At 47.7% G+C, this 13,933-nt stretch overlaps 1 protein-coding gene across 1 annotated transcript in view; it reads left to right on the forward strand.

Annotated features, from left to right (window-relative positions):
* CD96 (CD96 molecule) overlaps nucleotides 1-13,933 on the forward strand; it is a 52,958-nt gene that overhangs the window by 33,692 nt on the left and 5,333 nt on the right. Inside the window, exons 11-13 of the mRNA XM_053310096.1 lie at nucleotides 1,486-1,560; nucleotides 5,978-6,052; nucleotides 13,565-13,688. Of these exons, the coding sequence (XP_053166071.1) occupies nucleotides 1,486-1,560; nucleotides 5,978-6,052; nucleotides 13,565-13,688 (274 nt within the window). The remainder of the gene's footprint in view (nucleotides 1-1,485; nucleotides 1,561-5,977; nucleotides 6,053-13,564; nucleotides 13,689-13,933) is intronic.

The raw sequence follows: 13,933 nt of genomic DNA on the forward strand, positions 1-13,933 counted from the left end.
GTCTTGGGTGGTATTTTATTTAGTGTAATTCTATACTGCCCCAAATTTGCATCTCTGGGAGGTTTACAATAAGTACAACATATATATATATATATCTCCCAACAGACATGATGAGGAAGGAGTTGTACCTTTATGACATCAGCAGAGAATGTCCTGATCCACTTCCAGCACATCCCTTTATTGCAGACCTGTCCAACTTAGGCCCCCCAGCTGTTTTTGTACTATAACTTCCATAATCCCCAGCCACAATGGCCAGTAGACAGGGATTATGGGAGTTGTAGGCCAACATCTGCAGGAGGGCTGAAGTTGAGCAGCCCTGCTTTATTGCATGGTGGGAGTGGGGACTGTTAATCTTAATTGCCCCTCTACACATTCTCCAAATTCCTATTTAAACATCAGATTAACAAGTCCACCCCCACCCCGGCAATAAAGGGAGTCTAGGAGCATGTCAGAATGCTCCTAGATGCTCCAGCAGACTTTCAGCATGACCCCTTCTGTATCACACGTGTCAGGCTCTTTATCATCCATATCAGCGCACAGAAAGACAGGGAAGTGGAGATACATCATCATCATCATCATCATCATCATTATTATTATTTTATTTTACATTTATATCCCGCTCTTCCTCCAAAGAGCCCAGAGCAGTGTACTACATACTTGAGTTTCTCTTATGAAGTAGGTTAGGCTGTGAGAGAAGTGACTGGCCCAGAGTCACTCAGCTAGTTTCATGGCTGAATGGGGATTTGAACTCGGGTCTCCCTAGTCCTAGACCAGCACTCTAACCACTACACCACGCTGGTGTTAGTAAGATTGTAGTATTTGGGTTTAGCCAGTTCTATATATGTATGTTTTCCTTCAGTTTCTGTATAACCCTTTAGTAAAAAAAAAAAAAATCACATCTTGTATTACATAATCACTATAAATAATATTAATTCAGAACCCGTGCTTTGTTGATTTGTTGAGAATTCTCCTCCAAGTAACTCTCCCACGGTGCCTTCCACCTGATCATGTCCTAATATTCACTTAACTGTGTGCTTCCTACCAAACTGAATGGGTTCTGTGGAAGCCTTCTTCCTTGAATGAAAGAAGGAGTGGTGGCTGCAAATCAGAACGGTGGCCACAAATCAGAACTGATCTCATGTATATTTCACAGAAGATGGGCCACTTCACAGTCTTATCCAACTGGATACTGTGCTTTGAGTGAAATGGCAGCCGGCCATTCTTGAATCTTTCTATTCTTAGTATTACAGTATTATGCACGCTAACCTGAGAATGAGTCCCATTGAACTTCCGAGCCGGCATGCATAGGATTGCAATTTACATTGTTAATTCATCCAGATGCTCTTCCTTGTTTGCATTACAAAGTTCCAGCATGGTAAACCCCAAAATGAAATCTATCCATTAGTTTTGTGTCTTCTGCTGGCAGTCCCTCACAATGCATTGTTGTAACACTTTTAACAATGAGAAATGGTCTGTCTTCCACAGCACCCTTGCACTCAACTAAATATCTGCAAGATAACACCAGTGCAATACTTCCCAGATCTTCCACAGTAACACAAAGTAAGTAGGTGATAAATGCTTTTAAAATGTGTATGATTTTTGTAATATCTTGAAATTCTCAAAGCTAATGAAAGATGATGGCTTAGAATGGCTTTTGTACTAAGTGCAAAAAATGATTTTTAAAAATAAAATTGCTCTGCTTGTGCTCTCAAAGGAGGAAATCAGAGAGCTTTTGCTGATCCTCTGACCTTCCATGAAATGGATTGTCCTCATCCCAACAGGGCTTTTCTGAATAACGTTTATGTGTTTCATTCAGGGAACATAAATGGTTTCAAAGTTGTTGAAAGCACTTCCATTGTGAGGGAATATTTTTCGATATTATTCAGAAATTGCTTAATCTAGCTGCTGGGGGAATGCAAGTGAATCTATTGCCATTATTGTTGTTTTTTCGATGTTGATTGCACAAGTGTCACATAAGTGGTGCCCATGATGCCACTGGAAATGGGCAACACACATACACACCCCTCGCTCTTGTCGCTCTTGTCTTGTCTTGCTTGCTCTTGTCAGTTTGACAATTTTCTAAAAGTTACTATTAATTTCTACATTAGAGACTAAGAGCTCCCTGATGTACCACCGTAATAAGAGAATATGTCTACTCTTTATTAAATGTACAGGAAAAATGGAGAAACATACTACTACTACTACTACTACTACTTCTAATCAAGCCTACCTCTCCTACCGTAACTGTCTACAATATCTTTATCCCTTGTTCCTTTAATTCTAAGCTATATACTCCACCACTCCAGCACTGAAACCCACAATTACCTTCTTTGTTTTGTTTTATTTATTTTTATGTTTACATTGATATCCCATTCTTCCTCTAAGGGACCCAGGGCAGTGTACATGGTTATTAATCCTCACAACAACCCTGTGAGGTAGGTTAAACTGAGAAAGAAGTGACTGACCCAGATTCACCCAGTGAGTTTCATAGCTGAATGGGGATTTGACCTTGGTTCTCCTTGGTCCTAATCTAGCACTCTAACCACTTGGTCCTAATCTAGCACTCTAACCACTACATCATACTGGCTCTCATATTTTTTATGTGGCAGTGGGTAATTTCCTGGCAGTGTATTCCTTCCTCTTCAACTTTTATACACACACACACCATAGCTAGATACCCCACCATTGCATACGCCCATTCCACTATCCATCCAAAGGAGATTGACTATAGGGCTTCCACTGCTGGATCTTTCTACCAGTACCACAGTATTCAGACTGAAATTTTGTTTGTATTGCTGCCTTGAATGTTCCTCAGTCATTACTCTGGGAATAATCTAACCAGTGACCTAAGGGTTAATGTCTTTTGTTCACAATTCCCATTCTCTTAACACAATCATTTCCCATGTCTAACATGTTTAGCGGCTGTCTGCTCTTTAAGACTGTGGATGCTTGCCTGACTTATAAGCTGTGAAAAACTATTCCCTGTGGCAACTCGCTCTGTTTGTAATGGCTCACACACATAACACACAAAATTAGGATCAAACAAAGTAATATTGATTGTTCATTTGCAGACTGTCTCTGACACATGTTTCTGGGCATTAGAAGTGTTGGGTGAAGCACAGGATGTCGTCCCCCACCCTGACAAGAATATGTGGGGTGTTGCTTTTCCCCTTTCTTCGCCCACATATTGGCTTCAGCAGATTAGTGGAACAGAAATGAAATATGCATGTCTCTTCCAAAAGTTCAGGCTCCAGATTCAGAGGTCTCAGAGCATGGCCTTAGGGCATACAATACAGCCACCTAGCTGAAGCTAAGCAGATCTTGGTGCTGTCAGTGCCTGGATGGGAGACCCATATAGTCCACCTTTGGGAATGGGGTAGAGCATCTGCTTTGCATGCAGGAAGTCCCAGGTTCAATCCCTGGCATCTCTAGGTAGAGCTGGGAAAGACTCCTGCCTCAAACCTTGGAGAGACGCTGCCAATCATTGTAGACAATACTGAGCCAGCTGGACCAATGGTCGGACTCGGTGTAAGGCAGCTCCCTGTATTCCAGAGAAATCTCAATCATCTCACTACAGGTGGAGATGAGCATGTTCCACTTGGTGGAAAGAGGGTGCACGTCACATAGAAAATTTCTCCTTCTCACACTTCTCCATAATGTCTGAACAGGGACATTGGGACAATGGAACAAGGTGGGATGAGTGTCTCTGGGCAGCCAGAGTGTGGTGCAGCTCATGCTCTCAATATTTGCCAAGGCATTTGCCAAATATGAGTATTTAACAATGCACCCTTTCCCCTAGGGCACTCTCTTGCCCCCTCCTGCACCCAGCCAGAGAACGAAGTGCTCACCAGCTGGAAGCACAAAGCACACTCCTCTCCTGCCCAGTCAGTGCTTTGTTCCAGTGCTGGCTGGCTGGGGGCTTCGTTCCTTGCCTCACTCCCAGTGAAGCAGAGAACAAAAGCCCCAGCCAGTCAGCACTGGAATAAAGCACTGACTGGGGACCAGTGTTCCCTTTAACAGGGATTCCCAGATGTTCTTGACTACAACTCCCCAAATCCCCAGCTGTAATGGCTTCTGCTTGGGGATTATGGGAGTTGTAGTCAACAACGTCTGGGAATCCGTGTTAGAGGGAACACTGCTGGGGACCATCAGGAGCAGGGCCAAGCAACCTCTCTTCTGGGCAGTGGCCACGCCCCCTGGGTCAATGTCAGACACAGGGGGCATGACCAGTTTCAGGAATGGGGCTGCTCAGCTTCACTCCCGATTATTGTCAGTCAGCAGTTCATTCCAGGCCGGGAGCTCCTTCCTCTGCCTCACAAGGCAAAGGACATAGGAACTTGATCAGGGTGCACATGCATACTGCACATGAATTTCCAGGGGTGAGGGGGCCGTTGGCTAGAGTTTGTCCTTCAGCCACCAGCTAGCTTCCTATGCCCCTATATCTGAAGTTGCCTTCAGAAGATTTCTGATTTTGGAGTAAGATCAAATATTATGATATTTTCAGTTCACATGCAAACTGTTGTGTCTAAGCACTACAGAAAATCTTTCTCTATTCTGGCATTTCCTGTCCATATACAAGGTGTGTGTGTGTGTGTGTGTGTGTGTGTGTGTGTGTGTGTGTAAGCAAGCAAACAAAGCAAACCATTGAAGCCATCATTTAATCCATCTTTCTGCTCAAATATCATGATGGTGAGTGCAGCATTACAAGCTTACAACTGGTTGTTTGGACTAGCCTCAGGCCATAATGAGCAAACCAGTCCTGGGGACATGTGTGCAGCAGCCTTATACTGAGCCACTCCATTGGTACAATGAGCCCAGTTCGATCTACTCTTGACTGGCAGTGGCTCTACATGTTCTTAGGCTGAGGTCTTTTGCAGCTGTGGTTCTGGACCTCCTAGATGCAAAATATGCACTCTGCCACTGAGTGACAGCCACTCCCTGATAAAGTCTTCTAAAACCAGGTGAGCTGTCATTGCATAGTGACTACAATCATTCTTGGTGGCACAACAATAGCACTGAATTGGTTAGAAAGAAGACATTGCAGGGGCTGGACTGTGGCAGATGCAGCCTGGCATCCTAAAAGCAATTTCCAGAGCCAACTAAGTTGCCTTTGTGGCCCAGCAGCGAGAAGAAATGATATCATAAGAATGAAAAGTGCTGCCTGTTGTATCTCTAATCACCCAGCTCACATTTCAAATTGGTGCTAGAGTTAGTCAAGACTGCTTATATGTATAGAGAATGTTTTCACTTGAACCAGCACTGAAGCCCAGTTCACACATGCATGTTTATCACTTAAGTACCATGCTCTGCCTCCATGCAAAAACATTGCATTTGACGTTAAGAACATAGGAACATAGGAAACTGCCATATACTGAGTCAGACCATTGGTCTATCTAGCTCAGTATTGTCTTCACAGACTGGCAGTGGCTTCTCCAAGGTTGCAGGCAGGAATCTCTCTCAGCCCTATCTTGGAGAAGCCAGGGAGGGAACTTGAAACCTTCTGCTCTTCCCAGAGCGGCTTCATCCCCTGAGGGGAATATCTTGCAGTGCTCACACATCAAGTCTCCCATTCATATGCAACCAGGGCAGACCCTGCTTAGCTATGGAGACAAGTCATGCTTGCTACCACAAGACCAGCTCTCCTCTATGAATGTATTGTTTGTGGTGTTATATTTGTGACAGTCCATTTACAAATGCAAGTAATCATGTGATCATCTGGTCCTCAGCTGATCAACAGACAGTTATGCCCCAGCTCTTTATCTTCACTGAAACCAGAAGCAAAATCCCCATGCAGCATCTTTAAAGTACTAGAAAAGTGCTGCTGAACATGTGGTTGAATAGTGTTGATCTTAAACACTTTTCAAGTTTAGATAAAACCGATGTCTGTAATTTTGCGGTGTTCCATTCAAAGCAAATGAACTGTGTCAAACTAAGCTTTCCCTAGCGCATCATGTGAAATGACTTTTCCTTTACACAGGAATGAAGACTTCTGCTACCACTACTCCAAACACATCTGGTACCCAACTCCATCAGAGCACAGCCCCAACACAAGGTAAGCTGACTTATAACCATTTCTATGATGTGGAAATAATATTTTGGGAATGTCATGGGTGGGTGCTTAAACTCTGAGGGCTACATGCTGTGCAACCCTCCATAGAAGGAAGGGCTTAATGTTACTGGTAAGTAATTTATCATTTCTCTTCCTACCTACCACCATCTCATTTTGGCTCTTATTTAGAAGTCTTTCCATGAAAGGTGGCCAATGTCATTGACAACATCAATCTGCTCTAGGACAGCTCCACGTTTGGGGGGTCCTTGGCTAACTCTCCCCCATGGAGCTTTCCCAGACAGCAGGCTTTACTGCAGGTTTTCTGCAAGGCTTTACTGTGAGCTCAAAGTTGCCCCAAAAAAACAATGCAAAATGTGAATTTTTTTTTTAACCCCGGATATAAATCAGGCTACACTTGATGAAAAACCCTGATTGTACCCCCAGGCCCCCAATGAAGACAGGACACGCTTAGTTGGAGTAAATAAGGGCTACTTTTATTATTGTACAGAGGTAACGGCACTTGCAACGGGGTCCCAATTAACCAGAATGCGGGTACTCATCTGGCATGGTGGCCCTTCCTAGTGAAGGGCACCACACACCAGGGTGAAGGGCCGGGTCCTGATTTGGTCAGGCTCCAAGTCCTGACCTCCTCTCACCGCGGGGCTCCACCCTGCCGAGGGTGGGGTGGTCCGACACCCCCCCAACCCAAGCCATCAGAGCTCTGAGCCAGTGAGTCATGCCCACCCCCCGAGTGGGGGCCATTCCCAACCTTACAGGCTGTTGAAGCCCTGAAAGGCTGTTCCTTGACCCCACCTCACCCAACTGGTCCTCCTGCCAAACATCAATCCCTGAATCTACCTTGAAGACCGCATTGCAAGTCCCGGAGGAACACCTCCTTCCCCTGGTTGGAGAGATGCACTCCATCCCCTCTATACAGGGTCGCATCCTGCACTCGTATGTCAGGGTGCTGTATTACTGTCTCCCCTAAGGCGGTGATCGCTCTCTCAACCGCCTTGTTTACTTTCTTACATGCCCTATTGAAGCACAGCCCCCACCCCCGGCCCCTCCAGCATATCCTTGGGAGCAGGTTGGACCAGACCAACCGCATCTCAGGCCATCGGGCCGCCAGGCCCCAAAAATCCTTGATTGCTTGTCGTTGCCTCCCAGGTGAACAACCAAGATGTGTGGTGCCCCCTTTGTGGCGATGTACTCATCTAGAAGTGCAAGGAAAAGGTTCCACAGCATTCCTCGGCACCCCATCACTCCACTTCCGCCGCTCCTGCCAGGGCCAACTGGGTACCTAAGCTGGTCTGCCGAGCTCGCTGACTGGCTCAAAACACATAGCTGTGCAGATGAGTATCTGCAAAGGGAAAGGAGGTACCCGACCGTCTACAAGACAAAACTGGGTGTTACTTCTGCAGGCCATCACTGTGGTAGCGGGTGTATGTAGTGGCGACATGCGGACGAATGCCACCTCCCTAAGTCCCGGATGCGGTTTTCAGGCAGCCCCGCCGCCACTGAAGATGCTGCCCCTATCTGAAAGGAGTGGGTGCCATAAACCCACAGGTCTAGACCTTCCTCAAAGCCTACTTAACCAGAGCCCAGAAACTGAAGCGCGTCAATGGCGCAGTGTCCACATGACAGAACAACTGGCCTTCTCCCTCCCCACGAACCACCATGTAATCCTTCATGGCCTGCACCTGGCAAAGGCCCTCGTCAGACCCCTCTGCCAGGGTGATGGTGGCTCCCTTGCCCTTCTGGTCAGTCTTAGCCCCCCTCAGGCGCAACACCACCTTGTCCCTCTCGACCCGGGTGTCCCCACCCTGCAGGGCCTGTGCCGACATATCAGACCTGGAGGAGGCGAGCAGCTCACTGATTCGCAGTGCACCAAAGAAGGCCACAAGGCAGGAAGCCCTAAGCAGCCGTACCTCAAAGTTGGAAAAACAAATATCATTAAAAAGTTGGCGCACCTGTTGCAGGGTTGTTGGCGCCAGAGGGACCCTTGAATCTGGGTGAGAGGGGTGTTCCCGTGCCCATCCCTCGAGCATTCTGCGCACCCGGACGTCAGTCGTGGAGTCCACAAACCCCTTTGTTTTTGCCTGGAAAACAAGTGCTGCCAACCTACCCCCAATGGACCCAATGGAGCCAAGCCCCTCCCATGTAAATGTGTGCTATAGCGCATTATGTGCTCAACTGGGATAGGCCATAGGTCCTCCAGCCCTGTAGCAACCCTGAATACATGGAACTCACAGACTGCCGACACATAGTGCACTCTTGTGCTAGGTGCTAGGGATAGGTGAATGGCCTCCTCCGCCTCTAGAATCCAAGGTTCCATAGGTGGGGTGGAAAAACTTCAGGAAGCTCCCTGGCTGCTGGGGCGAGAGGTCGAAAGCACTCCTCCTGCATCCGAGAGAGTGCATCTGCAACACTGTTATCCAGCCCAGGCACATGCCATGCAGCGAAAAGAATGTTGTGGCACAGGCACTGCAGCGTGAAGCAGCGAACCAAGCACATTACCCAGGGACTCCTGGAAGCCCCCGAGTTGATCACCTGCACTGTGGCCATGATATCACACCAGAACTGGACAACCCTGTCTTCAAAATCCCTGGCCTAGATGTGCACCGCGACCACTATCGGGAAGAACTCAAGGAACGTCATATCTTGCATCACTCCCCTTTCTTCCCAGTCTGGGAGCCACATGGATGTGCACCACCGTCTCTGGAAGAAAAGCCCAAAACCGTACACCACCACCCCTGCTGCATCGGACTGAACTTGGAGCTCTTCTTCTAGCAGGAATTTGGTGCGCCACAGGGAAATGCCATTGAAGACCCTCAGGAATTCTACCCACATCCTGGAGTCCTCTCTAAGCTCATGGGTCACACGCACCCAGTGATGCGGGGCCCTTAGTGGCATCACAGAGCCTCCGAAGGAAGGCGCGGCCGGGTGCAATCACCCTGCACGCAAAGTTCAAGTGTCCCACTATAACCTGTAAGTTCCTCAAGGTGATCTTCCTGGCGTCCAGCAGCTGCCCCAGGTGCCGCTCAAGAGCAAGGACCTTCTCCGGTGGCAAGCGGCAGCACTGAGCCACTGCATCTATTTCAATTCCTAGGAAGGCCAGCCGGGTGGTTGGACCCTCCAATTTTTTTGGCACTGATGGTACACCCAGTCCTTTACCAGCTCATGAAATGTGTCCATTAGATACTTGCAGGTCGATAAAGACCCTGGGCCAGAAAAAAGAAAGTCATCTAGAAAATGCACCACGGAGGAGAGCCCCGCGCTCTCCCTCACTGCCCATTCCAGAAAGGAACTGAAATGCTCAAAGGCAGAACAGGAGATGGAACAGCCCATGGGCAGGGCCCTATCAATGTAGTAACCGCCTCCAAAGGGAAAACCCAGGAGGTCGAAGTCGACTGGCTGGACTGGAAGGAGCCTGAAGGCTGACTTGATATCGCACTTCCCCATCAATGCGCCCCTCCCCTGCACTCGAACCATCTCCACTGCCGCCTCAAAAGTCGTGTACTTAACAGAACACAGCTGGTGAAGTATGGCATCATTTACTAATCCACTAGCAGGGAAGGAGAGGTGATGGATCAAACAGTATTCCCCTTTTGCCTTCTTAGGCACCACCCCCAGAGGGGAAACCCTAAAGCTGGGTAAGGGCGGCTCAGGGAAGGGGCCCAGCACCCCCCCTTCCTGTACTTCTTTATCAATTTTTGCCCTTACAATCCGCTCCAACCCCTTAACCGAACGCAAATTTGCTGCCCAGAAACTAACCCTGGGACCCTGATAAGGGATCCGGGATAAGGAACTTTGAAACCCTTCCCCCAGATAACCCCTATCCTGCACTACCGGGTACTGCTGCAGAAGCTGCAACAGAGGACCCAGCCTTATGGGGCTAGGTCCCTTTTGCCGGAGCGGGGCTACCCCCTTTTCTGGCAGCGGGCCCATCTCTGGGGCCGGGCCGAGGCCAATGCCCCTTCGGACAGGAGTTGAATGAGTGGGGGCCTCCGCAAATAGTGCATGCATGCCGAAAACGACACAGGCAGCGCGAACACATCCCTGCTGATGCAAATTCCCAACAAGGCTGACGAAACTGGTCCACAGCACTGGGCATCTGGCCCTTGGCGGGTGTAGCAGCAGATTTTACTGTTAAGTGTCCACTGTCAGAGAATTCTCCACACCCAGGCCGGTTGGGGCCCATGATCCTCATGGACCAGTTACGGTCAACTGTTTTGTATCTGAGTCTTTCTTTGTCCCTCAGGTCCCCCTTTTCCCCTTCTCTGGGTTCTGTTTCCTGGAACAATAATGAGAACATATCAACAAATTCATTCCTCCATATCTTTTCCTTGGTGGCGAGCAACAAGTGATCGCCCAGGGGCAGGGACACCTCCCACTGGGGGTAGTGCTCAATCTTATCATTAGTGGCCGCTGGTCCCTTGCCCTCGGCCGCCTTACCACTCTGCCACTTCTGCTCCCAGGGTGTGAGCTGCTGCTGTCATGCAGCTGGTTCTGGTTCTGCCTTCTTAGAGACTGCCCGTGAGGAGGCTGCCGGGCTAGCTCCTTCCCCTGGCCCCCTCTCCTGATTGGCCAGGCCCCTGGCCACGTGGAGGGGGCCAAGATGGCGCTGCCGTGCCTGCTTCTCAGGCCGGGTGCACAACCCCACCCCCCGCCGCACCGCTCGGGCACGGAGGCGGGAAGCGGCATTGTGTGTGAATCATTCCCTGATAGCTTGCAGGGACTTTGGGGTAAATTTGGCCAATATGTGAAAACACACCTCCATTCCAGATAAGGTGACAACTAAAAGCCGGGTGTGAAAAACCTCATGGGCCCCCTCTTACCTGGGCAAGCCCCAAGAGAGTTGCTCCACCACCACCACCACCACACAAAGGCTCTGGGCACAGAGGTGGGATCAGGGATCAATAATCGGCCCTTCTGAGAGTACTTGGCAATTGTCCATCAAGGCCAAGCCCTGATGCTGGCCCTGGATCGGTTAGGTGGGAACTGCAGGGGAAAGGAATCGGTCTCTCCAACCTTCCAAAAACCCCTCTATGTCAAATCCAACACAGTGCTGTTTGTTTGATTCATCGACTGGCATTTATATCCTCTTCCTCTGAGGAACCCAGAGCAGTGAACTTGATTGTTTTTATCCTCATAACAACCCAGAGAAGTAGGTTAGGCTGAGAGATAAGTGACTTTCCCAGAGTCATCCAGTGAGTAAACAGAAATTTGAACTTTGGTCTCTCAAGTCCTAAACTAACACTCTAACCACTATACCATGCAGTGTGGGGCAAGAGCTTTGGAGTCCAGTTATGGGGCCAGTTATGAGTGTCTGATCTTTAGCACTCCTGTGTGGGAACATCAACAGAAGAACAAACTGCACAATATCCCGTTTTCCTTCATAGACTTTCCCATTTTGAGTCAGTGAGCACATCTTTCTTCTGGCCCATTATATCACTTTTTTTAAAAAGGCTATGATGCATATCAGTACAATAAAATATAAACATTTCAGCTGACTTTTCTTCACTAATGGAAACATTATTTCATTAGTCTCACATTAAAAATTCTCAGTGACCAAATACCATGGTATGCAGTTCAGATAAGATCTCTGCCTCTTTGCCTTGTGTCCTTCTGCCACCTTCTGATCATCATTAGTTTGCTTATGTGTACATTTGTTCAACCAAACCTTTTATGAATACCTAAGCAGTCACAGGAAAGTAATTATGCCTGTCAACGTAGTAGCTATTTTGGTCTCTTCTCTTTGGTCCCAGGAGAGTACATGGTGCAATCTGAGGATGCCTGTGTGGGCAGAAATTGAGGAACAGCAAGGAAGTATTTAAATAGCTTACCTCCAGATGCTACTACTGACTTGAAAATACGTTCCATGGGGGCCTGCCATTAAAGGCTGTCTTTGTGTAGGATCTGGCTGCCTATATCCTGAATGGAGTGGGTTGCTGGGAGCTCACAGCAGTGGCACACTTCACAATGCCAGTCATGACCTACAAAGCTGCACACAGTTTGGACGTGGAGTATACATACTTACGAATGGATTGCTTGCCTCTGTCCTACCCCAGTCTCTGCAGTCCTTCAAGAGGGCCTGAGTTTTCTGCTCTCTTTTATAGAGCTAACTGGTACTTCCATATATCCTTTCAAAAGCTGCATGGATTCACTGATGAACTAATGTGCAGGGCCAGCTCCAAGTTGGAGGGGGCCCTGAACAAAGTGCCCTGTTATGATCCCCATGTTGAGTGTGGGCCATGGTGGGCTTTGGACAGTAAGTAGTGACGGGCAGCAGTGCCTCGCTTCTCAGTACCAGGGCAGCCAACGTAGTCACCATTTTAACAATTCTCCTGCAATGCTCTAGTGCAATGTCATTCCAGACACTGCAAGAGAATTAAAATGACACCTCCAGCAGGCTGGCAGGAAGGAGGGTGGAAATTAGAGAATCCAGGGGCAGTGCAGAAGTAATGATGGCGCTCCCTCCTGTGGCACTGGGCTCCAAACATTTGCTCAAGGCTTTCACGTACTGAAGTCAGCCCTGTTGATCTGCAATCTAGGACCAGGTCACACCATCATTATACATCCAAGCAGCCTAGTCTTTCTTCTACTGCATTTGAAGAAATGTGTTGTATGAACCCAGCCAGAGGCAGCCCAAGGTATTGCAGTGACTGAGGTAAGGTGCAAAATACTGCCTTGCTCCATCAACCTGGTGGGGCAGGCGGGGCTCAGCTCTCTTTCAAAACCAACTCTTGTCAGCTTTGAAATTGCAAGAGGGAGCAGGAAGGGAAGGCTGCTGGAAGCCTTCTCTGTTCTCCTCATGCTTCCTGCAAGGAGTGTGATCAGAGGCACTCTTTGCAAGATTCAAATCAGTCCCAAAGAGCTGCTCTGATGGCAATGGCAGGTGGCATCTTGCTACCCTGCTATTCCCCCAATAAATCTGCCGGAGGTGACTGTCCCACCTTGCCTCATGAAAGGACCACCCCAATCACAGTGACGCTTTAGCTGCGTTGATCACAGCAACTGCTGCCTTCCTGGTGAGCAGCTGCTTCACACAATTTGTTTCTTGTGTGTGACTGCCTGGAACACCTTGTGTGTGTGGTGGGCAAGTATTTATTAAATTCATTTATTTCGTGCATCTATCAGCTGCACTTCAACATAAGCTCCCAGAAGAGAGTACTGTTAAAAGAACAAAACAATGTAACTCAAAATCTTACAATAACGAAAACAAAATCACGTGGAAACAGCAGCATCCATTTATAAAAACCAGCTGAACCATAAAACAACAATTAAAACCAACCTTTCGAGAATTAAATCACAATTCAAACCAACCTTTCAAATGAAAAAGTATTTTCTGCCATCAGGAAGACATTGATATTAGCACCATGTGAGCTTCTCTAGGGATGGCATTCATAGTATTGCTGGAAACAGGTTCCAGTTTGTAAATGTGAGAAATGTGTTTTAAGGTTTGGTTAATTGTTTCTGAATTATGATAGCTGGGGTTTTCTGTTATTTTCTCAGGTACTACAACAAATGCAGGACAGACAAAGTTCTCCTGGCCAGCAGTTGTAGCAGCCCTGATTCTCTTCTGCACGTTTTTAATCATTTTAGGTATCCGGAAATGGTGTCAGTATCAAAAGGAAATGTAAGTACACTGAGACTCACACAGCATTTGATACTCTGAAACTAAACATATTATTGAGAAGCAGGTTACCATGAAAGCAATGGGGCTTATTTCTGAGAAATATCACTAGGATGAGGATATAGTTCATTGATTTTGAAATCACAGTCACTGAGCTGAAGTGACTTCAGTGGGGCTCAAGCAACCTAAGTATATATGCACCATATAGTATAGTACATAGGGTTGCATTGCAATGGAAAAACTGAAAG

Source organism: Hemicordylus capensis, chromosome 3, assembly GCF_027244095.1.
Source record: "Hemicordylus capensis ecotype Gifberg chromosome 3, rHemCap1.1.pri, whole genome shotgun sequence".
NCBI classification, from domain to species: domain Eukaryota; kingdom Metazoa; phylum Chordata; class Lepidosauria; order Squamata; family Cordylidae; genus Hemicordylus; species Hemicordylus capensis.